This window comes from Hemiscyllium ocellatum, chromosome 2 (assembly GCF_020745735.1).
Source record: "Hemiscyllium ocellatum isolate sHemOce1 chromosome 2, sHemOce1.pat.X.cur, whole genome shotgun sequence".
Taxonomy (NCBI): domain Eukaryota; kingdom Metazoa; phylum Chordata; class Chondrichthyes; order Orectolobiformes; family Hemiscylliidae; genus Hemiscyllium; species Hemiscyllium ocellatum.
In genome coordinates, this window is record NC_083402.1 from 30021683 (window position 1) to 30049520 (window position 27838).

At 41.1% G+C, this 27838-nt stretch overlaps 1 protein-coding gene across 1 annotated transcript in view; it reads left to right on the top strand.

The window, feature by feature from the left end:
* Window positions 1–27838, top strand: part of snx25 (sorting nexin 25) — a 235333-nt gene that overhangs the window by 88414 nt on the left and 119081 nt on the right. Inside the window, exons 5-6 of the mRNA XM_060835382.1 lie at window positions 5959–6134; window positions 17943–18129. Of these exons, the coding sequence (XP_060691365.1) occupies window positions 5959–6134; window positions 17943–18129 (363 nt within the window). The remainder of the gene's footprint in view (window positions 1–5958; window positions 6135–17942; window positions 18130–27838) is intronic.

The following is a 27838-nucleotide window of genomic DNA, read 5'->3' on the forward strand; positions in this document are numbered from 1 at the left end:
CTTCTGTTCAAGTATCCATCCAGATACCTTTTAAATGTTGTTGTAATTTGTATCAGCTTTCACCACTTCCTCTGGCAGCTCATTCCATACACACACATCCCTCTGGGTGAATAAGTTGCCCTTTAGGTCCCTTTTTAAATTCTCCTCTCACCTTAAACCTATGCCCTCTAGTTTTGGACTTCCCCACCCTAGGGAAAGACTTTGTCTATTTATCCTATCCATGCTCTTCATGATTTTATAAACCTCTAAATGGTCACCCTTCAGCCTCTGATGCTCCAGGATAAATTGTCCCAGCCTGTACAGCCTCTCCCTATAGCTGAACCCCTCCAACCCTGGCAACATGATTGTAAATAATTTCTGAACCCTTTCAGGTTTCAGCACTGTCTTGCCTTGCCATTCTGGTTAGTTCTTAAGTTGAAATTTCTTTGGAAGGCACTTTGTCCAAGTGGTGTGAATTAAGACTTAACTACTGCTGTTTAATAATGACGGTAGTATAAAGATTATAACATTTTGATATTTATATATTATATACTACTGGATAGAAGAGACAAACGATTGGAGTAAACTCTAACTGAGCTAAATTTCCTCTGCAATGGCTGACTTTTGTCTGCTATACATGTTGTGTTTACCACTTCAGCAACTGGATAATTTCCTTGGGAAGACTGAGCCTTAATTCCTTGAAGCTCAACATTTTACAATTTGGATCATGAATCACGGAACATTCATTTTATTCCTCACTCCACTGATGCTGTCAGATTTGCTCAGCGCTTTCAGCATTTCTTTGTTCTTATTTCAGATTTCTGCGCTTCCAGTGTTTTGTTTAGGCATTTACGAATATTTAGTTACTCAATTATGACGGCACTGTTTTGGCCTTGAATTTTACATTGACATCTCTTCTTGGTATCTCTTTGTCACTCTCCTTCAGGATGCAGTGTGTGTATGATGGCTTATCCTGAATTGAACTTCAGATCCATGCTCAGCTCTTACCTGTTTGTACTTCTCTGCTGCTCTCTCACTTTGGTGATATTGAATTCCTGTTCAAACATAAATCGACTTGTCTTTGTGCTGGCTACGCATCAATAATATCTGCTATTACAAAGTCCCAAGACAGTTTGCAAATAAGGCTAGACTGGAAAATCAACTAGGAGAAAGTGAGAACTGTAGATGCTGGAGATCAGAGTTGACAGCAGGTCAGGCACCATCCGAGGAGCAGGAGAATCGACGTTTTGGGCACAAGCCCTTCATCAGACTAGGAAATGTGGGCTAAACCGCAAACAAAGAAATCAGCAGCAGTGTCCACCAACCTCATCAAAATAAATTTGTTTTAAATGCTTCTAAATGAGGTGAGATGATATAGACACGGGAGAGGTGGGGAGTGTGTAGATGTTACTGGTTTCCATCACCTACACTTTCCTTCCTTTGTTGTTGGGTCTACGGACAGTTGGTCACTGTTAGAGTCACTCAAGGCTCAGTTTGGCATTCATCTCCGATCTGTTCATCACACTCTGACTTCGCAATCTTGATGTTTCTGACTTCCAATCGACTGACAAAGCATTTGAAACCAGGCTCAAGCATCTAGCATCTGCAAGATTTATTAAGTGGATCCTCCTGTACCTTCAAGTTTCTGTTTCCACCCAGAAGCTAGAGTTTGCAATCTGGGCTTGCAGAATGGAGAATTTTATTTTGCACTGGGTGTTAAACTGAAATCTTACCTGCAATTTATGAATGTAAGAGGTACCTTATCATTCAGAGAAGAGTTGGGGAGTTCACCTGGTGTCCTGGCCAATGTTTATCCTACAACCAATATAATTAAAACAAATTATTTGGTCATTTAATTGATGATTGTAGGACTTTGGGCACAAATCAACTGGCACATTTCCTGTGATTATTCTGGTTTGTAAAGCACTTTGAGAAATCTTAGGTTATCAAAAACACTACTTGATTCCTCCTTCAAATTCCTCCTTGATGTTGCTCTGTATAGTATTTGAAGGTTGAAGGTACAGTAATACAGATTTGTATTTGACACATTGTCAATGAAATTTGTTGCACTTGTCCATGGTTGGTATTGTCCCTCTAATGATATTTTGTGAAGATGATATAAAAAAAATTATAATCTATCTTCAGATATTTTTAAAGTGGATCGTGTTGCGTAAGGGGCTCTAAACTTGTATTGTTATGTAAAATCTAGTTTTACAAATTTATATTGCTTGTCGAAGTATTTTTTATCCCAGTCCTTTTATTGTTAGGAGCTGGTACAGATCATTCAGTCCCTAGAGCTCGCTCTGCCATACAGTAACATCATGGTTGATCTGATGTGGACACTACTCCAAGTCCTAGTTACCCTGATAACTATTGAATTTGTTTTGGCTTTGCCTTAAAAGTGTTCAATGATGTTGCCTCTATACTCTGGGAAAGAAAGTCCAAAGACTTTCAACCCTCTGAAGGCAAGAACTCATCATCTGTGCCTTTTAAAAGGAGACTGCTTGATTTTTAAATCATATACCCTTGTTCTATCTGTCCCAAAAGTGATAACACCTTTTCAAATCCCCTCAGATTTATGTATGTTTCAATTTAGAAACATAAGAGCAAGGCCATTCAGCCCTTTGAGCCTGTTCCCCCATCTATTATGATCATGGTTGGTCATTCAATTCAACAGCCTTGTCTTGTTTCTCCCCCATATCTTTGATCCTCATTAGCCCCAAGTGCTGCATCCAACTCCTCCTTGACATTATACAATATTTCAGTCTCAGCTGCTTTCTGTTGTAGCGTCATTCTTCTGAATTTTGCATTCGGCCCTGTCTACTGTCTACTTTTTCCTAATAAGATAAACCTTCAATCCCAGGTATCGCACTTTTCTGAAGTGTTTTTAATAAATTTACATCCTTCCTTAAAGAAAGAGATAAACATTGAACACACAGCTTCACATGTGGTCTTACTAAAGTCCTGTATTACTTTAGTAAAACTCAATTATATTCCATTCCCCAAGTTCCATTTGACTTGTTAATCATTTGTTGCACCTCCATGCTTTTTTTTTGTGATCAGTGTGCGAGGAAACTTAGATCCCTCTGTATCTCAGAGCTCTGCATTTTTTTTAGATCATATGCTGCACTTCTATTCTTCCTACCAAAATGAACGGGTTTGCTTTTTTAAATATTATACTTCATTTGCTAACGTTGTCCACTTAACCTATTTATATACCTTTTGTAGACTCCTTATGTACTCTCCATCACTGAATCTTATGTACATATCTTTTTGAAAGTGTAACTACCATATATTCTGTCCTGTCGCACCTTGCAAACCCATATCCACTTCCATCTAGAGGGACAAAAGCAGCAGATATTTGGGAAGACGTTTTCCTCCAAGATACTCGCCACATCCTGATTTGGAAATATATTTGCGTTCCTTCATTGTTGTTGGGTCCTAGAAAGTCCTGGCAGCACGGTAGTTCGGTGGTTGGCACTGTTGCCTCATAGTGCCAGGGATCTGGGTTCGATTCCACCCTTGGGCAACTTTATGGAGTTGCATATTCTCCCTGCGTTTGTGTGGCTTCCTCTGGGTGCTCCAGTTTCCTTCCAAAGTTCAAAGATGTGCAGGGTAGGTGGATTGACCATGCTAAAATGCCCAATGTGTCCAGGGATGTGCAGGCTAGGTGGGTTACCCATGGAGAGAGGGTAGGGGGTGGGATGCTCCTCAGTGGGTCAGTATAGACCAGATGGGCCGAATGGTCTATTTCCACACTATAGCGATTACACGATTTTGTGATTTCCCTCCCTAAAGTTATTTTGAATCTACCTAAAGCACATGGATTGCAGTGGTTCAAGAAAGCAGCTCGCCACCACCTGGACAAGAGCAAATAAGGATGAGCAATAAATGCTGGCCTGGCTAGCAACATGCGCACTCGCGCACACGAATAAAAATGATCCAAGTCATTCTGATAAATTGTAAATAATTGAAGGTTTTGCACGGATCCAACTGGCACTCCAGTTGTATGTCTTGACAACCTGAAAATGACCTATTTATGACTAATTTTGTGTCATGTTAACTAATCTATCCATCTCAGCATATTACCCCCTTTACATCATGACCTCTTATTTTGCATCGTAATGTTTCTTAGTCCAAATTTAGATGTAGAGCACATAGTATAACGTGTAAGCACTAACAAGTCATGCTGGTGTTTATGTTTCACCTGAGCCATGTCCTGTCCTTCCAGAACTCTATCAGCAGAACCCTCAATTTTCTTCCCCTCAGATACTTATCTAGCCCCATGCTTTAGCTGCATCTGTAATATTTGTTTAATCAGCCCTCTGGATAAAAAGGTTTGTTTTTAAATGCTTTGTTGGATTTCTTGTGTAATCCTATATTGATCTTGATTCCTGAAGAAGGGCTCATTGCCCGAAACGTCGATTCTCCTGTTCCTTGGATGCTGCCTGACCTGCTGCGCCTTTCCAGCAACACACCTTCAGCTCTATATTGATCTTGAGACTAACTGCTGTGAGAAATCAGAGTCTGGGAGCTGGATGTTGATTTGGCCTTTTGTTATGTCAATTGTTTATTTAGTCAAGGTCAGAAATGCTGCTCTCGCATTCAGCTCAATGAAGAGTCCTGGTGGCATGATTGATTAGTTTTAATATTCAATCGCTCAATTTCGCTGCAGATCATATTGGTTCTCTTCAGCCCATGGCTAACAGTGATAATGATGGTGAGCTGTGTGTGCGAGGGATAGCTTATGACTCCAGTGTATACTTTAATACAGAATACAAATCTCTATTCTGCCAGTTTCAGGAAATGAAAATTCAGAAGTGAGACTTTCAATGAAAATAAAGGGTAGTGTGTTTCCAAGCCTTGGTCTGCAAATGCTTTTACACTGCTTCATATTGCAGAAGAAATATTCCAAGTTTAGGACTGTATTAAAAGAGGAATTAAATAATAAATGCAAATCAGTGCTATTTCTTGAAACGTCATATATTCAAATTTGTCTATTACATTGAGACTTCTAACTGTAAGTGAATTGTAGTGCAGACCTATCTAAAATTTGGCCTTTGAAAATATGCAGAAAGCCTGCAATAATATATACTTGGCCTTAAAATAGGAAGGTTCACGGTGATGGAATAACCAATGTTCTTGCTTGAGATGTGATATTTTGGGGCAGTTGACTGTATTGCTTTACAAGCTATTGGAATTGTGGTGTAGATCAGGTGTGATTTCATTAAATAATAGAACAGGTTTAAGAGGCTGAATGACCAGCTCCTGTTCCCACAATTTCTACATTCCTCCCCTACTTGTATATTGTACCTTCCCCTGTATTGATTTCCTTTAAAAGAACATCATTTTCTCATACACTTATTGATCCCCAGAAACGAAAGCACACCTGTAGAAAAGAAATAATGCCAATGGGGGTGGCACAGTGGCTCAATGGTTAGCACTGCTGCACCGGTATCAGGGACCCGGGTTTGATTCCAGTTTCTGATGACTGTCTGTGTGGAATTTGCACATTCCCCCCATGTCTGCATGAGTTTCCTCCATGTGCTCCAGTTTGCTGCCATAGTCCAAAGATGTGCAGATAAGGTGGATTGGCATTTCTGATGAAGGGCTTTTGCCCAAAATGTCGATTTTACTGCTCCTCAGATGCTGCCTGAACTGCTGTGCTTTTCCAGCACCACTAATCCAGAATCTGGTTTCCAGCATCTGCAGTCATTGTTTTTACCATGCCAAATTGCCCATAGTCTTCAGGGATGTGTAGGTTAAGTGCATTAGTCAGGGGGAAATGTAAAATATAAGGGAATGGGTCTGGGTGGGTTACTCTTTGGAGGGTCGAGGCCAAAAGGGCCTGTTTCCACAGTGTACGAATTTTTAAAATATTCACAGACAAAGAGACAAGTGTCTAGGTGCCAGGGTTATACTGTGGAGAAAATTGAAGATGTGCTTGTTTAATTCTGTATGACTATTTATCCCTTTCAGGCAAGAGGACCAGCAGCCGAAACCCTTTGCTCTGCATCCATGCTTGAAGAGCTGTGAGGATGAGGACCAATTCCTACGCACATGCTCAAGGGTGCTGGTGCTTTGTCTCTTAAATACAAAAGATGTCGCTTCTCATAGCCTGAGGATTGTTCTTGCAGAAATATTAGCCATGAAAGGTAGGCATGAATCCTTGGGAAATTGGTTTGCTGTGGCAGGCTGTTGCTGAGTTGTGCCTCAATCTGCCATGAGCATGAGCCATTTTATTATCACCTTCTGTACTTGCAGATCTGAGTTTAAAGTCTACTAATCACTGCAATAAATTTTATCCAGATTAAAGAAATGCCTTCAACATGGAAAAAGAAACAAGTGGGGAAACCAACAAAAAGTTAATTTTAAGTTTAGGTATAGAAACACTTTTCACTAAGATGATAAAGAAGTTCTTATCTCTGTAAATTTAACAACTGTCTTGCTGGTAATGGCTCCATTTGGAATGCTGATGGTGAGTTGCCCAATTCAATATGAGGAGGAAGAATTAGTTTGAGGAAGGGAAATTAGTTTGAGGAAGATAATGGACAGTGCTTATATCATTAGTGTGATTAGCTTTGTCACAATCTGTCATGAAAAATGAGTTAAAAGTCACAAAAGCAGGTTACGGTCCAACAAGTTTATTTGGAAGCATAGGCTTTTGGAGTGTTGCATCAGGTAGTTGTGGAGCAGGACCATAAGACGCAGAATTTATAGCAAAAGATTACAGTGTCATACATGAAATGATATGTTGTTAAGTCTTTCATCTTTTAGAATGGGTTGCAGGTACGGTTTCATTAATATGTAAAGCCCAGAACTACTATTAACTTACATTCTCGAGAAAACTTAAGGGGATGTCTCAGCTCAGACAATACATTAAAGATATTAGGTTAGAGCCTGTCTGTATTCCAGTCTTGAGTGAGACTGGTTCTGCTTCCAAAGTAGGAATTTATAAAATGTTACATGGGTTGACTGCCTGCAGATTGTGCATTTTTTTGGTGCAAAATAGAATATATCTGCAGATACAAATTCACCCTGTTGACTTGTGTGTGTGTGTGCATGAGAGAGAGAGTGTGCGCGTGAGTGTGAGTACGTGTGTGCGATGGAGTATAAGCCTGTTGGAAGGTGTGGATGTGTGTAGGGGGGGTGTGTGTGTGTATGAGAGAGGGTCTGCGTAAGTGTGTGTGTGTGTGTGTGTATGTGCTTGTGTGCGTGTGAATGTATAGTGTAGTGGGTGTCATCTGTCGTGTGACATGAACCCAAGGTCCCGGTTGAGGCCATCCTCATGGGTACTGAACTTGGCTATCAGCCTCTGCTCTGCCCCTTTGTTGTTGCCTGTCCTGAAGTCCGTCTTGGAGGATGGTCACCCGAAGATCCGAGGCCAAATGTCCCTGACCGCTGGAAGGGAACACCCCTGTTTGTGATTGTTGCGTGGTGTCCATTCATCCATTGTCGTAGTGTCTGCTCGGTCTCGCCAATGTACCATGTGTAAGGGCATCCTTGCCTGCAGCGTATGAGTTGACAGAGTCCTATGAGTGCCTGCCGCGTACACTGTATGTGGTGTCCCCACATGTAATGGTGGTATCCATTAAGTCTCATAATAGTTGCCATGACAGGGCTGTACAGTGTTGTGGTTGATGATGTCCTGAAGGCTGGGCTTATATTCCATTGCAAACATGTGCTCTGTCCCTCTCTGTCTATGGGGTGAATTTGTATTTGCAGATGCATTCTATTTTGCTCTAAAAATGCACAATCCTACTTTGGAAATAGAACCAGTCTGACTCAAGATTGGGACACAGACAGACTTTAATCTCATACCTTTAATGCATTGTCCGAGCTGAGATGTCACCTTTTTTATATAAAACCTTAAGTTATCTTGAAGGTGATTTAAAAGTAGTTCTGGGGTTTACGTATGAATGACTTAAAGATGAAAGACTTAACAGCAATCCAGGTTTGTTCAATATATTGTTACAGTTGCATGACACTGAGGAATCTTTTTTTTAGATTAGACTTAGTGTGGAAACAGGCCCTTCGGCCCAACAAGCCCACACCGACCCGCAACCCACCCATACCCCTACATTTACCCCTTACCTAACACTACGGGCAATTTAGCTTGACCAATTCACCTGACCTGCACATCTTTGTGACTGCCCCTCTTCTGCTATAAATTCTGTCTGATGGTCCTGCTCCATAGCTACCAGCTGAAGGAGCAGCACTCCGAAACCAAGTGATTCCAAATAAACCTGTTGGACTATAACCTGGTGTTGTGTGATTTTTAACTTTGTCCACCCCAGTCCAATACTGGCTCTTCCACATCATGAAAAATGAGGGAAGTAACCTACCATGTTTTATTTGTTACTGGCATTATCCCTCTGGAGGTACCCTTGAGATACAGCTGAATGAATGGCTTGCAGTTAAGAGTAACATAGAACTGAGTTTCCTTAAGGAAATTATTGAATAACCATGCAAGTTACAACACAAAAAAGTAGTTTGATTGTAATTTCTGTTAAATTTTTCTCATTCCAGATTTGCTTGTTGAATTGAATTTAAATTCTTCAGCTTTGTTGCATTTTGAGCTCATGCATCTAGTCCAATCCTCTGGATTACTAAGCCAATAACATAATTAACTTATCATATCTCCCTAAAGTTCAGCTTTGATTGGAGCATGAAACGTAGAAATTGGGAGCAGAGGAAGGCCAATTGGCTTTGAGTTTGCTCTGCTATTCAGTGTGATCATGGCTGATCTTGCAACTCAGTTGCACGTTCCTACTTTCTCCCCATACCCTTTGCTCCCTTTATCCTTAAGAACTGAATCTCGCTCCTTCTTGAAAACATTCACTGTTTTGACCTCCAATCACTTTCTGTGCCAGAAAAAATCCTTTGGTTCAGTACTGAGTGGAGACCATTTTCCTCACCTCTGTCCTAATGGCTCACTTTGTATCCTTAAACTGTGACCTCCAGTTCTGGAGAGTAAACGGTAGTAGGGAGAAAGCAATGTAATCTACTGTCATCTCACCATAGCTGGTTTGAATGACTGTAACAGGAACGTACGTCTTTTTTCATTATTTTACATATTATTAGAAATGTGCTTTGGCCACGTTTTTTTCGGTCCAACTTGGTTGACTTTTTAAAGTTTTAATCAAAGTGGATTTATTCACTTCTCAATTTTAATTCTGCAACTTCATTTTTGTGACAGTTGCCAATCACTTTGGCTTCACCTTTTTGTGAGTGTCAACTCCAGTGTTATAAGACTGAAAGGAATGGAAACAGGAGTTGGCCATTTGGCCTATTGAGCCTGCTCGGCCATTCATTCGGATTATGGCTGATCTGACATTCCTCATATTCACTTGCTGGCCCTTTCCCTGTAACTTTGATTCTTGGTAAGTAGAGAATCAGTCTATCTATCTCAATCTTAAATGTATGCAACTCTACCTCCACAGCTTTGTGTCCAAGGAGTTCCAAAGACATTTAACCCTCAGTGCAAAGAAATTTCTCCTCATCACAATCTTAAATTGGCACCCATTTATTCCGAGACTGTTCCCTCTAGTCCTAGAGTCTCCCATGAGTGGGAATGTCCTATCAGGATTTACCCTGCCAAGCCCTTTGAGAGTCCTATACGTTTCAGTGAAATCAGCGCTCATTCTTCTAAATTCCAGTGAATACAATCCCAACTTGTTTAGCCTTTGCTCATAAAACCATTCCTCCTTACTGAGAATCATCCTACTGAACCTTCTCTGAACCGCCTCCAACAAAGTGATATCTTTCCTTAAATGGGTCAAAACAACTCCCAGTACTCCAGATGTGGTCTCACTAGCTCCTTGTACAGTTGCAATGCGACATCCCTACCCTTATACTCCAATCTCCTTGAAATAAGGGCCAACATTCTATTAGCTAAAATGCTTGTTAAGTGTTGTTTCTATTTTATCCACTGCGCCCTTTCGAGGGAAATAAATGTTTGCATTTGCATGTGCATTGAAAATAGCAGTTTGACTATCTCAAATCCAGTAGAAATTGTTACTTAAGTTGTTTAAACAGGTGAGTACTACATGAAAATCATTTTGTTTTCCCTTAGCATTTCTTATGGGAGAGTTGGTATGAATTTGTCACTCAGTCTTGTAGCAGACTGAACTATAGGCAGAATATGTGACAGCAATATGTTTCTTAGTTTGATGTGACAAATTTCAGAAGAAGCACTCCAGGCCCCAGAGTGTATGTGAAATGTATAGGAAATTGAGTAACATCGATCAATTTGAGATTCAGTGAAATAAATTAACTTTATCATGCAAGTAACCTTGCTTTCTTGAGTCAGATGCAAGCATCTCAATGTGGATTTCTGCAAATGTTTCTTGCTGATTTCAGTTCTGGTGTTCTAGCACTGTGACTTACCCTGACAGAATTTCAGTCAGTGTTGCATGTAAACAATGTCAAATGAGGTTCATGGTCTCTGGGGGAAAAAAAAAATCAAGTTTCCCGTTGATTTAAACAAATGTCTTTTGTTTTGTCCCCCTAGTTCTGATTTAAGTATATGATTTAACTTTCCATGTAAAAGATGTTGCAACCTGAATCATGGACAATGGGTGTAATGTAAGCCTTTTGAAATATGTGCTGTTTTAATGGATTTTCATCTTTCGTGGATTTTCACCCTTAGCTGGTTCAAATATGAAAGTGTGGTTTAGTCATTTGATAGAATGGAACTTGAACGGTGCTAAAATAATGGGACACCATTTCTGATTGTTAAAGGCATTGCCAGGGAGGGAGAGTACCAGTTAACTGGCAAACTTTGTTTAAATTTTAAACAAGTTGGTTTGATTCTGATTTGTCAAGATATTTTGTTGATTTGAAGCGGATACAGTGTGTGTACATGTTCTTTGTGTCTGCAAAGAACAAGACCCTGTGTATTGAGATCTTTAGTGCAGTTAGTACTGAATGTAATAGTACTGAAGACTTGTGCTCTACAGCTTGTCACATTCCTAAGTAGTTCCAATACAGCTGCAATACTGGAATCCACCTGAAAATGTGGACAATTGCCCAGGTATAACCAGTACTCAAAAAAAGTAAAACAAACCCAACACGGCCAATTACTGCATCATTGGTTCACTTTTGATCATCAATGATGTTACATTAACGGTGTTATAAGGCAGGGCTTCCTTAGCAATACTCTGCTCACTAGTGCAGTTTTGGTTCCACTCTGGTCACTTGGCTTCTGATTTTGATCCAAACATACTCAAAACAGCTGAAATCCAGAAGTGAGGTGAGAACCATTTTCCTTGATAACAAAAGCACACTTCAGCAAGATTGACATCAAGAAGCTCTGGCAAAGCTGTAGTTAGTGAGAATCAATGGGGAAATCTATCAACAAGATGCACTGCAGAAATTCGCCAATGATCCTAAGACAGGATGTTCCAAACCCACGAATCTCTTCCAGCAAGAAGGTCAAAGGCAGCGGATTCATGGGAGCACCAACAGCTGCATGTTCCCCTCCAAGCCACTCACCATTCTGATTGGGAATATATCACCATTCCTTCAGTGTGGCTGGGTCAAAATTCCAGAACATACTGTAATGGTATTGTAGGTGAATGTACACCAAGTGGACTTCAGTTCAAAACGGAAGCTGACCACTACCTTCTGAAGGGCAACTTGGGATGGGCAATAAATGCTCATCCAGCCAGTGACATCTACATTCAGTTATTGTATTTTTTGTAAAATTCAATCAGATTGTGGGATTTTAGCTCAAAGTCTACTTGCCAACCAACCAAGACTCTCCTCTCGCACAGTAAAAACATTGTTTTCCTTTACATTGGCCTTTCTTGTGAATTGTCCCGAATAGCGTAAGATGAAAAGATTCAACAAAATGTCTTTCTTTCAGCCATATTAAATGTATGTTGGAAAAGGTTGAATAATTCATCTATTAGCTATGACGCTAGTTGGGCAAATAGGCCATTATTTCTCTAAAATAGCAGGACCATGATCACAATTCATTTTCAGTTGTTGCAATCATTAATAGCCGATACAAACTTTTATCCAGTGTGTTCCAACACATGATATCAGCATACCTAGCCCTGATGCAGAAATGTTTCTGCTGTGCTTCCAGTTTCTACAAAATCACTGACACTCTGCCAGCCAGGCCTTTTCCTCCTTCAGTGTTAGTTGTGGCTCAGTTGAGAGTGCACACAGTCCATCTGACTTAGAAGTTCAAGTCTTACTCAAGACATTTGGGCACAAAATCAAATTTTGACACTCCAGTCCAGTACTGAGGTGGTAATGCATTGTCAGAGATCTAGCCTTTTAGATGAGGTGCTAAAGAGCAGGGAATTAATCACCACTAACCTAGTCAATATTAATTTCTCTCATTGCACCATGAAACAGATTGGTTGTGGACCTTATAGATGCACAGCAGCAGCATACACCATTTACATGATGTAGCAACTCTATACACAGCAATTCCCATTGTGCAGCAGCTCATCAGTGGGTTCAGTGACGGCAGCTTCCAAAGACACACAGTCTAGCTCCTAGAAGGACGAGGACAGCAAATGCATGGGAATCTCACTATTTGCAAGTTCCCCTCTAAGTCACATATCATCCTGCCTTGGAACTTTCGAGACACGAAACTTAAAATCTGGGAATTGACTTGAATGAATTTGTCATGTGTACCGAGGCACAGCAAGCAATACAGACAGATCACATTGTTAAATAGCAATAGGCTAACAGTGGCAAAAACCAAAACACAGGTACAGGTGAATGCTAAGAGTTTGAGAGTCCATTCGGTATTCTAACAACAGTAGGGTAGAAACTGTTTTGAAACCGGCTGGTGTGTGTTCAGGCTTCTGTACCTTCCCCCTGATGGTAGAGATTTTAGAAAAGCATTGCCAGGGTGGGATGGATCTTTGAGAATGCTGGCAGCCTTTCCTTGACAGCAGGCCTGGTAGATGGATTCTATAGATGGGAGGTTAGCTTTGATTGTCTGGGCTGAGTCTACCACTCTTCGTAACCGTCTCCGATCTTGAATGGTACAGTGGCCACACCAGATAATGCTCTTGATGGAGCACCTATAAAATTTGGCAAGGGTATTCATCATCATGCCAAATTTCCTCAGCTGCCTCTAAAATAGGTATATACCATTGTGGATACTGTTGGGGGAGTTGGCTCGCCAGGGGAGGGCAGCAGTTGTCAAGATCATGGCACCATGGCAGGCACCCCTGTCCAGAAGGGCGGGAAAAAGACTCCTAGGGCCACAGTCATAGGGGATTCTATGAGTAGATGGTTCTGTGGCCGAAAACAGGACTCCCAGATGGTATGTTGCCTCCCAGATGCTCGGATCAGGGATGTCACCGATCGGCTGCAGAGCATTCTAAAATGGGTGGGTGATCAGCCAGTTTTCTTGGTGCATATAGGCACCAACAATATAAGTTTAAAAAAAATGAGGTGATGTCCTGAAAATAGAATTTAGGGAGCCAAGAGAGAAGTTAAAAAGGAGGACCTCTAAGGTAGTGATTACTACCAGTGCCACGTGCTAGCCAGCGTAGAAATGAAAAAATAGGCAGGCTGAACACATGGCTTGAGGGATGGTGAAGGAGGGAGGGGTTCAGATTTATTAGACATTGGGACCTGTTCTGGGGAAGGTGGGACTATTACAAAATGGACAGTCTGCATCTGAACCAGACCGGAACCAATGTCCTTGGGGGAGTTTTTGTTACTGCTGTTGGGGATGTTTTAAACTAATGTGGCAGGGACTGGGAACCAGAAGAGAAAACAAGTAGACAGTGAGGTGGAAATTGGAGATTAAGAATCATGAAGACAGCATCACTAAGGGGAAGAGTAGGCAGAAAGCAGATGAAGGCAAAAGAACTACTTTAATGCAAGGAGTATAGTGTGTAAGGCAGATGAACTTAGGGCTTGGATTGGTGCCTGGGAGTATGACGTTATTGCAGTCACAGAGACTTGGTTGAAGGAAGGGCATGATTGGTAACTAAATGTTCCAGGATGTTTGCGCTTCAGACAGGACAGGGAGGGAAGTTAAAGGGGAGGGTGGAGTTGCATTGCCAGTCAGGGATGATATCATTGCTATGCTATAGGAGGACACTATGGAGGGCTGGAGTAGTGAGGAACTGGGAAATAAGAAGGTGACGTTACACTATTGGGGCTGTATTACAGGCCTCCCAACAATGAGCATGAGGTAGGAGAACAAATAGGTAAGTAGATTATGGGATGATGTAGAGGCAATAGGGTAGTGGTGATGGGAGATTTTAATTTCCCCAACATTGACTGGGATACACTTAGTGTCAGAGGTCTGGATGGGATAGAATTTGTAAGAAGAGTCCAGGAGAGTTTTCTAGAGCAGTATGTCAATAGTCTGATGAGCAAACGGGCCATATTGGACCTGGTGTTGGCGAATGAGCCAGGCCAGGCGTTAGAAGTTGCGGTGTGGGATTTCTTTGGGAACAGTGACCACAATTCTGTAAGTTTTAACAATACTCATAGACAAAGGTGAGAATGGTCCTAAGGGAAGAGTACTAAACTGGGCCAAGGCCAATTATGTCAAAATTAGGCAGGAGCTGGGAAATGTGGATTGGATACAGCTATTTGCAGGAAAATCCACGTTTGATTTGTGGGAGGCTTTCAAATATAGTGCGGGATAGGCATGTCCCATTTGAAGGCAAAGAACAGGAAGGGCAAGATTTGTGAATGATAGATGACAGGAGAAATCGTACAACTAGCCAAGAGGAAAAGGGAAACGTATATAAGGTCCAGGCAGCTAAGAACAGAATGGGTCCTGGAGGAATATTGGAAGAGTAGGACCAATCTTAAATGAGGAATCAAGTGGCCTAAAAGGGGTCATGAAATAGCGTTAGCAAGCAGAATAAAGGAGAATCCCAAAGCATATAATTCTTACATAAGAAGCAAGCGGGTAACTAGAGAAAGGATTGGTCCACTAAAGGATAATGAAGGAAGGTCGTGTGTGTCAAACCTGAGAGAATGGGTGAGATTCTGAATGATTACTTTGCATCAGTGCTCACTGTGGAGAGGGGCATGATGAATGTTGCGATTAGAGATAGAAGTCTGATTAGTCTGGATCATGTTGACATAAGTAGGGAAGATGTGTTGGGTAGGTTGGAGGTTAAGGTGGTCAAATCTCCAGGACCAGATGGGATCTATCACGGGTCGCTGAGGGAGGCGAGAGAGGAAATATCTGGGGCCCTGACATTTTTGTGGCATCCTTAAACACAGGTGAGGTGGCGGAGGACTGAAGGGTTGCTCACGTTGCGCCCCCCCCCCCCCCCCCCCCCACTCCTGAATAAGAAGGATAGTAGGGATATTCCAGGTAACTACAGACCAGTGAGCCTGATGTCAGTGGTAGGAAAGTTGCTGGAGAAGGTACTGAGAGATAGGATCCATTGATATTTAGAAAAGAATGGGCTTACCAGTGATAGGCAACATGGTTTTGTGCAGGGGAGATCATGCCTTGCCAAGTTAATAGAGTTCTTTGAGGAAGTGACCAAGTTGATAGATGAAGGAAGGGCTGTTGATGTCATATACATGGACTTTAGTAAGGCATTTGATAAGGTTCCCCATGGTAAACTAATAAAGGGAAGTCAGAGTGTTCTAGGTAGGTGGATAAAGAACTGGTTGAGCAACAGGAGAAAGTAGTAGTTGAAGGGAGTTTCTTGAAATGGAGTAAGGTGACCCGTAGTGTTCCACAGGGATCGGTGCTGGGGCTACTGTTGTTTGTGGTAGACATAAATGAGCTGGCAGAGGGCACTGTTGGTCAAGTTTGCAGATGACACAAAGCTTGGTGGAGTAGCAGAAAGCATAAGAAAGAATACAAGAGAATATAGACAGACTGGAGAGTTGGGCAGAGAAATGGCAGATGGAGTTCAATCCAGGCAAATGTGAGGTGATTCATTTTGGTAAGTCTAAATCTAGAGCAAATTATACAGTGAAAGGAAGAACCTTGGGAAATGATGATGAGCAGAGAGATCTGGGAGTGCAGGTCCATTGTACCCTGAAGATGTCTGCATAGGTGAACAGAGTGGTCAAGAAGGCATATGATATGCTTACCTACATCGGATGGGATATTGAGTATAAGAACGGGCAGGTTATGTTAAAATTGTACACGACGTTGGTTTGGCCGCATTTAGAATACTGTGTATAGTTCTGGTCGTCATATTACCAAAAGGATGTGGACGCTTTGGAGAGGGTACAGAGAAAGCTTGTGAGGCTTATTGTAATGTAGACCTTCCCCTGTTTATTTTCAAGGATTTTATTTTAAAAATCCTTCTGCAATCCCCCCTTTGAGCTTCTCTTCCGTTGGCTCTGTGTCTTCTTTCTTGAATTTAAGGCTTATGAGGATGTTGCCTGGTATGGAAGATGCTAACTATGAAGCGTGGTTGAGTAGGCTAGGTTTGTTTTTCGAGAAAGAAAGGAGATTGCGGGGGGACCTGATTTCAGGTCTACAAAATAATAAAGGGTATCGGCAGGGTGGATAGAGATAAGCTACCCTATAGGAAGGATGTGGAGGCACTGGAACGGGTGCAGAGGAGGTTTACCAGGATGTTGTCTGGCATGGTAGGAAGATCGTATGAGGAAAGGCTGAGGCACTTGGGGCTGTTCTCATTGGAGAAAAGAAGGTTTAGGGGAGATTTGATAGAGGTGTACAAGATGATTAGGGGTTTAGATGGGGTTGACAGTGAGAACCTTTTTCCGCGTATGGAGTCAGCTGTTACTAGGGGACACAGCTTTAAATTAAGGGGAGGTTGGTATAGGACAGATGTTAGGGGTAGATTCTTTACTCAGCAGGTTCATGGAATGCCCTGCCAGTATCAGTGGTGGACTCTCCCTCTTTATGGGCATTCAAGCGGGCATTGGATAAGCATATGGAGGTTATTGGGCTAGTGTAGGTTAGGTAGGCTTCGGTTGGCGCAACATCGAGGGCCGAAGGGCCTGTACTGCGCTGTATGTTTCTATGTTCTATGTAAGCTTTCTCCCCAGGGTGAAGGATTCAGTAATGAGAGGTCACACTTTCAAGGTGAGGGGTGAAAAGTTTAAGGGGGATACACACAGCAAGTACTTTACAAAGAGGGTGGTGGGTGTCTGGAACGCATTGCCAGCAGAGGTAGTAGAGGCAGGCATGATAGATTCATTTAAGATGCATTTAGACAGATGCATGAGTAGTTGGGGAGCAGATGGATACAGATGTTTAGGAACTGGGCGACAGGTTTAGGCAGTAGATGCGAATTGGCTCAGGCTTAATTTTTCGGGAGGTAGCTGATTTGAAGCTGACAGGCAGATTCTGAAAGAATCCAATGTGACCCTCGAGAGGTTGACTTGCCTCACTCTGTGACTAGACAGTGTGCTGCTGAGTATCAGAGCACTAATGGAGGCACCATTGACCTCATGAGAGCGGCTGTCCTGATAATTGCAATGGCTTGTTTCTAGGAAGTCAGGACTGGTGGTAAGGTTGATGGTAAGTTGTGATGTAGGAATGCAGAAGCATTGGCATTTTCTGCTGGTAACCACTATAACTCCTCACTGAAGTTATCTTCCCTTAGTCACTGGGGTGAGCTATGGTAAGTTGCCAATAACTAGTCACTTAAACTTTAATTGTATCTTGACTGAATTGCCAAATTACACGTGCGGTAATAGTCTGAGGTGAGACCAATAAAGCAGCCTGATGCACATTTACTGGAATTTGTCTCTCCTTATGCCTGTACGGACCTGGGAATATCTAGCCCAAAGGCTGCAACATCTAGTGCCTCCCCCACCCTCTGAAGAAATATTACTACCTGGGAAGTTGTCAGTACTTGTGGAATTCATACCTTTCTGAGACTGAACTCCATAAAGAACCACATTTTCTTATAACTTTTTTGGTGTTAGTTCGTAATTACGTCTTTTGGACAAGAGTCAACTTGGGTCTGTGTTCTGAATTTAGGTCTAAAACTCTTGACCTTCATCTGTTTTGACAGTCCTAAAACCAATGGTAGAACTACTGAGTGATCCAGACTACATTAATCGAATGCTACTAATCCAGATGGAACACAGGGAGCAGATGAATGAGCATCACAAGAAAGCCTACACTTATGCCCCTTCCTATGAGGAGTTCATCAAACTCATCAACAGCAGCTGTGATGTGGAGTTCTTAAAGCAGCTGAGGTAATGGCACCCTATTTCTATACTGTACCCTTTTTTTTACAGAAGCTAGTCTTTTGGGACCGGTTGTGACCCTATTGTAATGTAGACCTTTCCCTGTTTATTTTAAAAATCCTTCTGCAATCCACCCCTTTGAACTTCTCTTCCGTAGGCTCTGTGTCTACTTGATTTTAAGTTTCTGTAAGCACTTTGGGATATTTCCCTGTTCTAAAAATGCTATTTCAGTGCAAAAGTATTGTCGATGTTAAATCACTTTAACAGTGTAGGATATTTTAAGTGAGAGTTTCCACTCAGGAGTAATATCAATGTAATCTTGGAGGAATCATTTTGCACCAGTGTAAAAGATTGAGGTTTGGATTGAGCTTACGCGCAAAAGGGGCCATGTCTCACTGTCCCCTGTTTCTCTTACTTGCTCTCGCGCTTGATCCTGGTCTCTTTCGTGCTGTCTCTGTATACCCTCACCCCATCCCACCCCACCTGAATGATATGAAATTCCACTGCCTGTGGTGGTTCTGAAAAGCCCTTCAAATTGTGCTGACTTTAATAATAAGTTTAGGTTCCTTTTAAATTAAAACCATGTATGAATGATGTATCTAGTGTAAAAACAATGAAATTATTAAAAGATTGCACATAGTTTTCATTTTATTACTTGTTAAATTGTGTTACTCAGAGGTTGGATTTCCATATTAAGGTGTTGCAGGCATTTTCAGTTCTGTTAATCAAACCTCACCAAATCCCTCAACCAGGAAATCTTTTAATAAAGAGAAAAACAGTGGTATTTTGTTATACTGCCTTATTGTGCTTCCTTGGAAGATTTTACATTTACAGTTATGCAGTTGAACTGTAACCTAATTAACAGGAGTTAATTTTTCGTTTGTGCCCAAAGTAGGAGTTCGGTCTCCTCTGGTATTATCTTTTGCAATTCTCCTTTGCTGAAGTTAAACTTTTGGCATGCTTTGGAAGTTGCAAACTGTGTGAGGAAGAATTAAAATCTGCGTGTAAGTCATTTTAAATTGATAGGGTCTACTACCTAGGTGGTTAAATGATAGGATAGAAGAAACATGTACAGGTTATTCTGCTATAACGTATGTTTTGCTAAAATGAATTCACTGTAACATGGTTGATGAATTGGGGACATTGTTTCTAAAGCGCAATTTTTCTATAATGTGGAATTGCACAAGAATGCAACCGTTGCATTATAAAAGAACCACTTGTATCCTAATTTTGGGTGACGTGCAGAAAGGTGCTGAAGAGAAGTGAAATCAATTATTTGGAAAAAGCTTTAAAAGAAAGCGACCATAATATGAAACATGATGCATTGTGCAATTTATGGTGGTTTTTGAGGACATTGTAATGGGGTGTGAAACTAGTCTGATTTCCCTGGGAATTGAAATACATGGGCTGTGGTTGGGTGCTAATTTCAGATGTGGTTCCTGAAAACCGAGGACTGACTGTGGGGGAGCAATGTGTCTCTTTTTATATAGAATCCCTACAGTGACTTTCTAGCCCTTAAAGGTTGAATTTCTATAGTGTTACTTCAGGAACTATGACACCTGAGGAAGTTTGTATCGAATCCTACTGTAATGAACATTCTCAATTGCTAAATTTAAACCTGACTTTGTGATTCTAGTTACAATAATTAAGGTTATAATTGCATGATTAAAATGTTAGTGCATGTCCAATTAGAAATGGATTGTTATGACCTAACCTTCCAGTTAGCGAAAATTGTGTTAGAGATGGGATTGTGTATGTCAGCCATTTGAAACAAAATCCTTTACTTGTTTTCATATCTGAATTTAAGCGCACACACTGAAAATTAATGCATCCTGCATCTAATGTGCAGTTTAGTGGGGAGTAGAGTAATAGAAGTATTGATGAATTGTTCTGATAACACTTTTTTGTGAAAGTCCAAGTCAACTACAGAAAGTATGCAACAGCATTGGCCTGATACTTAACAATCCGTTTCTTATTAGAAAGGGCAAATAACTGGTCCTGCAGCAGATTCAGAGATGGGCTTAGTCATTTAAGCCTTGCCTCACAAACAAGTCTGTCAAAATCACAAATTAAAATAAAGAAGATTAGGAATTTGCTCCAGGATTGTTTTTATTCCCATAGAATTAGACAGCAGGTTTTCTTTGTCTTTTAAATGTCATTTAAGTTTTAATCCATTAGGATGGGCATTTATTTGTTCCCGTCATAATAAAATAGTTCACAGCCGTGTTTGGATTGAAGTCGAGGTAATTTTATTTTGATTTGTTTGAATGCTTCAGACTATTCTGGTGCTGTTGGATATGTTCTGAATGAATGCAGAGTTGAAGATCTCTTTATATTTTGCTGTAATGAGCATTGTGGGTATTAATCAATTATATTTTGTCTATATTTTAGCTGCACAATATTATTGCAGATTTGTTATTTGAACATATTTGTTATTGTCCAGCTGACCACCTGTGACCAAGATTTAAATAAGTTTTTAACATTTTGGCATACACTGATTATGTGAATACTAAATTGAGGGAGTATAATCTAAATTTTTGCTTTACTGTAGGAGTCTTTAATAGTGTAATCAAAATAGTTCAACTGCTGTTATGATTTTGAAACGAGATGTAATCATCAAGTGAAATAACTAATTATAAGAGTATTTTGCTTCATCACGAAATGTCTATTTTTATTGAGGAAATTGATGTTCATTAGATGGCTGTTGAACCTGAATAAAGTTGTTTCCTAATTTGTGATAACTTAGTTTTGAAATCGTAAATTTGTAAGGAGATCTTTATTATCTGTAAGAATAGTAGGGTGGTTATGGTAGGGGATTTTAACTTTCTAAACAGCGACAGAGACTGCCATAGTGTTAAGGGTTTAGATGGAGAGGAATTTGCTCACTGTGTACAAGGAAATTTTCTCATTCAGTATGTGGATGTATCTACCAGAGAAGGTGCAAAACTTGGCCTACTCTTGGGAAATAAGGCAGGGCAGATGACTGAAGTGTCAGTGGGGGAGCACTTTGGGGCCGGCGACCATAATTCTATTAGATTTAAAATAATGATGGAAAACGATAGACCAGATTTAACAGTTGAAGTCCTAAGTTGGAGGAAGGCTAATTTTGACGGTATTAGACAAGAACTTTCAAAAGCTGATTGGGGGGCAGATGTTTGTAGGAAAAGAGACGGCTGGAAAATGGGAGCCTTCAGAAATGAGGTAACAAGAGTCCAGAGAAAGTATATTCTATTCGGGTGAAAGGAAAGGAAAGGCTGGTAGGTATTGGGAATGCTGGATGACTAAAGAATTTGGGGGTTTGGGTAAGAGAAAGAAGGAAGCGTATGTCAGGTATAAAGGTAGTAGGAGTATACTTAAGAGGGAAATCAGGAGGGCATAAAGGGGACATGTGATAGCCTTGGCAAATAGAATTAAGGAAAATCCAAAGGGTTTTTACAAATAAATTAAGGACAAAAGGGTAACTCGGGAGAGAATAGGGCCCCTCAAAGATCAGCAAAGCAGCCTTTGTGTGGAACCCCCAGGAGGTGGGAGAGATACTAAATGAGTATTTTGCATCAGTGTTTACTGTGGGAAAAGATGTGGAAGATATAGAATGTAGGGAAATTGAAAAATGTCCATATAACAGATGACTAAGTGCTGGATGTTTGAAATGCATAGAAGTGGATAAATCCCCAGGACCTGATCAGGTATACCCTAGAACTCTGTGGGAAGCTAGGGAAGTGATTGTTAGGCCCCTTGCTGAGATATTTGTATCATTGATAGTCACAGGTGAGGTGCTAGAAGATTGGAGGGTGGCTAACGTGGTGCCACTATTTAAGAAAGGTGGTAAGGACAAGCCAAGAAACTATAGACCAGTGAGCCTGATGGTGGTGGTGGTGGGCAAGTTTTTTTTAGATTAGATTAGATTATTTACAGTGTGGAAACAGGCCCTTCGGCCCAACAAGTCCACACCGACCCGCCGAAGCGCAACCCACCTATACCCCTACATTTACCCCTTACCTAACACTACGGGCAATTTAGCATGGCCAATTCACCTGACCCGCACATCTTTGGACAGTGGGAGGAAACCGGAGCACCCGGAGGAAACCCACGCAGACACGGGGAGAACGTGCAAACTCCACACAGTCAGTCGCCTGAGTCGGGAATTGAACCCGGGTCTCAGGCGCTGTGAGGCAGCAGTGCTAACCACCGTGCCGCCCACAAGTTGTTGGAGGGAATCCTGAGGGACAGGATATACAGGTATTTGGAAAAGCAGGGACTGATTAGGGATAGTCAACATGACTTTGAGCATTGGAAATCATGTCTCACAAACTTGATTGAGTTTTTTGATGAAGTAACAAAGAAGATAGATGAGGGCAGAGTGGTAGATGTGATCTATATGGGCTTCAGTAAGGAATTCAACAAGATTCCCCATGGGAGACTGGTTAGCAAGTTTAGATCTCGTGGAATACAGGGAGAACTAGCCATTGGATACCAAATTGGCTCGAAGGTAGAGGACAGAGGGTGGAAGTGGAAGGTTGTTTTTCAGACTGGTGTCCTGTGATTAATAGTGTGCCAGAAGGATTGGTGCTGGGTCCTCTACTTTTCATCATTTATACAAATGATTTGGATGCGAGCATAAGAGATATAGTTAGTAAGTTTGCAGATGACACCAAAATTGGCATTGTCGTGGACAGTGAAGAGGGTTACCTCAGATTACAACGGGATCTTGATCAGATGGGCCAATGGGCTAAGAAGTGGCAGATGGAGTTTAATTTAGATAAATGCAAGATGCTGCATTTCGGGAAAGCAAATCTTAGCAGGACTTATGCACTTGATGGTAAGGTCTGAGGGAAGTGTTGCTGAACAAAGAGACCTTGGAGTGCAGGTTCATAGCTCCTTGAAAGTAGAGTCGCAGATATTTTGGATAGTGAAGAAGGCGTTTGGTATGCTTTCCTTTATTGGTCAGAGTATTGAGTACAGGAGTTGGGAGGTCATGTTGCAGCTGTACAGGACATTGGTTAGGCCACTGTTGGAATATTGTGTGCATTTCTGGTCTCCTTCCTATTGGAAGGATATTGTGAAACATGAAAGGGTTCAGAAAAGATTTACAAGGATATTGCCAGGGTTGGAGGATTTGAGCCAAAGGGAGAGGTTGAATAGGCTAGGGCTATTTTCTCTGGAGTGTCAGAGACTGAAAGGTGACCTTATAGAGGTTTGTAAAGTCATGAGGGGCATGGATAGGCTACATAGACAAAGTCTTTTCCCTGGGGTAGAGGAGCTAGAGGGCATAGGTTAGGATGAGAAGGAAAAGATGTAAAAGGCCCATAAGAGGCAACTTTTTCGTCCAGAGGGTGGTACGTGTATGGAATGAGCTGCCAGAGGAAGTGGTGGAGGCTGGTACAATTGTAGCATTTCAAAGGCATCTGGATGGGTAGGTGAATAGGAAGAATTTGAAGGGATATGGGCCAGGTGCTGGTAGGTGGGAGTAGATTAGGTTGGGATATCTGGTCGGCATGGACGAGTTGGACCGAAGGGTTTGTTTCCATACTGTACATCCCTATGACTCTATATAGAACAATCTGGTGAAAAGAGTGCTCTGCTAACAATATCTGTAGAAGTCCAGCAATGTCTCCGATTTTAAAAATTTCATTGTTCTTCGTAAGTTGCATCACAGTAGACAGGGTAGTTAAGAAGGCGTTTAGCATGCTTGCCTTCATTGCTCAGACCATTGAGTATTAGTGTTGGGACATCATATTCAGTTTGTGCAGGACATTGCAGGACAATGTACAGTTCTGGTTGTCCTTCTATCAGAAAAAATGTAATTAATTGGAGAGGGTTCAGCATGTTACCAGGCCTGGAAGGTTTGAGTTCTAAGGAGAGGCTGGATAGGCTGCAATGTTGTTTTCAGTGGAGTGTAGGAGATTGAGGGGTGACCTTAGATTGGCTGATAAAATCATGAAGGTTTAGATAAGATGAATAGGAAGAGTCTTTTCCCTTAAGGTTGAGCGAGTTCAAAAATGAGGAGCTTTTTTTTAAGGTGAGAGGAGAAAGATTTAAATAGGGAATGAGAGGAAGCTTTTTCACTCAGGGTGGTTCACTCATATGTGGAATGAACTGTCAGAGGAAATGGTTCATGCACATACAGTTACAACATTTAAAAGGCATTTGTTCAGGTACATGAATAGGAAAGGTTTAGAGGGATATGGGTAAAATGCAGGCAAGTGGAACTAGTCCATGTAGCTGAATCCTGGCGCCATTCAAATAAATATTTGCAACCAAGTTCTATAACATTCAAAGGTGATATTTTGCTGAGTTTGTTTTGACTTGGAGAATCACTGTAGGTGAATTTGGGGATTGAATCAAGGGGGATTTGGGAGTCCTCATGCATAAATCACAAAAAACTAGCAGACAAGCTTATCAGGTAATAGGGAGCGCAACTGACCTTTATTTCAAAGGCAATAGAGTATAAAAATTGGGAGGTCTTGCTAAAACAATGTAAGGCATAAGTCCACAGCTGTGAATACTGTGCCCTGGTTTGCAAGGAAAAATGTAACCCTGAGAAGATAGTCTCCAGTAATGATCTTCTACAACCTCTTCCGTCAGGCAGAAGATACAGAAGCCTGAGCAGGTTCAGGAACAGCTTCTTTCTGGCTATTGATTGACGAATGAACTCCCTAGCCTCAAATAATGCTGATCTTGCCAATGTTGATCTTGCCTAGTGCATGTCTGTACAATGTAACCTGTAAGCCTCTAAGTCTTTTTACAATCCTGTAGATCCTTGCTCACTATGATCTGCCTGTGCTGCTCATCAAGATAAGTTTCCACTTTACTTAGGTACTCTTGACATAAATCAATAAATCACAACCAATGCTGGAGATGATAGCGGGTCAGAGAGCATCCATGGAGAGAGAGCAATCTAACATTTCAGGCGTACATTCTGTGAAATTGAAATCACTTGTTTTGTATTCTAGCCAGTTTTATCTGCATATTTCGAACACAAAAAATGAAACTGATGATCTGAAAAGTGTTTTTTTTTGTTTTAATCAATTACAGAATCTTGACAATCGATTGCACCATTTAAGTTTTAGTCTTTGGTTGAGTGGTCTCTCATTTTTTCAGTGTAAGCAAGGGGCAGAAATGTATGGTTCCCCATTTACACGTTTGACTTTTTTTACTTGTATGAATGTTGGTATTGCTGGCAATGTCAGTAATAGGATTAGAGTCTAAAAACAACCAAATTATGATACTTAGATATCTTATCCAGTTTCTGGTCTGTGGTAACCTCTAAGATATTTGTGGTGGGGAATTCAGTGATGGTGGTGCTATTGAATGTAAGAGACAATGGTTAGATTCCACTGTTGTTGGATATGGTCACTGTTATGCAAATGCTACTTGAGACATATCAAGCCAAGCTTGGATGTCATCCAGAACTCGTTGCAAATGAATGTTATTTTATCTCCGGTGTGATGAATAATGCTGAACATGGTCAGTGAACATCTTCTATGATGGATTGAAGATGCTTGGGCTTAGGGCCAACCCTGAAGAATTCCTGCAAAGATGTCCTATGGCTGATTAACCTTCACCAAGCGCAGCTATCTGGCTTTGTGCTGTGTATGACTTCCGCCAGTGGAGATTATTTCTCCAGTTCTCATGAGTTCCAGTTTTACTACGGCTAAAATGTTGGAATTAGGCTTTAATGCGATCAAGAGTTCAGTGGCCCTGCTAGAACTTAAACTGAACAGTAAGCAACTTATTCCTTTACAAGTGCTGCTTGATAGAACTGTTGATGATCCCTTCCATGACTTTGCTGATGATTGAGAGTAGACAGGTGGGATAGTAGTGACCAGGTTGGATTGGTGCCACTTATTGTGTATGTTCCACACTTTTAGATTGCCACTGTTATAAGCTATATTGGAATAGCTTTGCTCGGGATGTGGATAGTTCTGGAGCACAAGTCTTCAGCACTATTATTGGAATGTTGTCAGGGTCTAGAGCCGTGCAATGCCTTTAACATTAGATATCACGTGAGGTGAATGAAATTGGTTGAAACTGGATTTGTTTTCAGTGTGGCCTCCATTACTGTCTCTTCGTTGGAGCTTGGCTTCGTCCCAACAGCAGCCACTTCTCGAACCTGGTGTTGTTTGGAATACAGAACTGGTGGCACCCCACTAAAGTGAAAGCCCCTCCCCTGATAGGGTTGAAGACTTGCACTTAGGCAATTGATGGCATGCTAAACATTAAATGGCTACAAGACAGCCCACATTGGTAGACAATAATGTCACTGGACTAGAATCCTGAAACAGAGCCCTGCATTCTAGGGACTTGGGTTTGAAGTCTGCTATGGCAGATGATGAAATTTGAAGTCAGTGTTAAATAAAAACTGCAATCAGCAAGATATGGCCTAATGACCATATAACTCTTTTAAAAACCCATTTGGGTCATGAATATCTTTTTTAGTGAGGGAAATCTGCCATCCTCACCTGATCTGACCTACATGTGACTCTAGACCCAACATGACTCTCAACTGTCTTCTGGGCAACAAATGTTGGCCTTGCCAGCGATGCACATATTCTACAAACAAGTGTTTTCTTTTCCTTCTAATGTGTTTCTCCGTCCAGCTACCTTTTGTATTATATAAGGTGGGAGCTATATTCCTGGATGTGACACATTGGGAAGATGTACAGAGTGCCAAGAGCCAGTGTAAGTGGATTTATTTTCTGCTTTGTTTTTTTGCTGAGAGCTTCCAGCAGTGGGCCTGATGAATATGAAATTTATGATCAAAAACAGGGAGCAAAGTCATGCAATTGATGGGTTTGATCAAAGTGTTCAGTTTACATCTCAATATTCTGTGATTTGTGAGGAATCGATAAGTAACTGTGCAATGAATGCCTTTCTGTGTTCTCCTTTGTTCTCTCGTGCTGATTCACTGTGGCAGCTGCCATCAAGCAGTTTCACAGAAGTATTACATTTGTAGGAATGGGGTCAGAATTCATTTTCTCATTTGTTTTAAAAACTAACCTGGTGGTGAAGGAAATAGTGTCATCAAATCATGACTTGACTTAGGTGAAATATCACTGCAATGAAATAGAATGCAGTTTCTCTTGATCCTGCTCTTTCAATGCAATTTTGCCATACATTTTCTCCCTGAAAGCAGTTTCTCTTTAAATATGTTTTTAGAACTAGATAAAAGTGCAAATAATCCTTCGTATTATGTTGGAAGCAAAAATGTAATCATGTTCACCTGGCATTCATAAAGGACTTGAGCTCTGGTGATGTTGAAATTTCTTGATTAAATTAGTGCTTTGAACTCATTCAAGCCACTGTTACGACATAATGTGCTAGTCTTTGCCATTATTAGCGTTATTGAAACTTTCATACTGTCAGTTTTTGTTGATTATTGACCCTCTTGTGTCATATTTGCATCTATTTAAATTGCTTTTCTCATTAACACCATTCCAAAGATTGAAGTATTGTAGTTTAATGTAAGCTGTCGGTTTACTCTTTCCATGTCTGAGAATCAAACACTGATAATCAGGTGCAAGTCATATCAATTAATGTAGTCCAATTAGCTTTAGCACCAAAACATGAATGATAAGGTCTAGTTCAGTTATTAAAAGTGTGACATTTATTATTCATTTCATGATGTTCCTTCATTCGGAATCACTTCCTGCTCTACACCAGTGTTGACCAGTAGAAGTTGCTAACTAGTTAGCTGTTGTTGTGTTGCCACTTAATT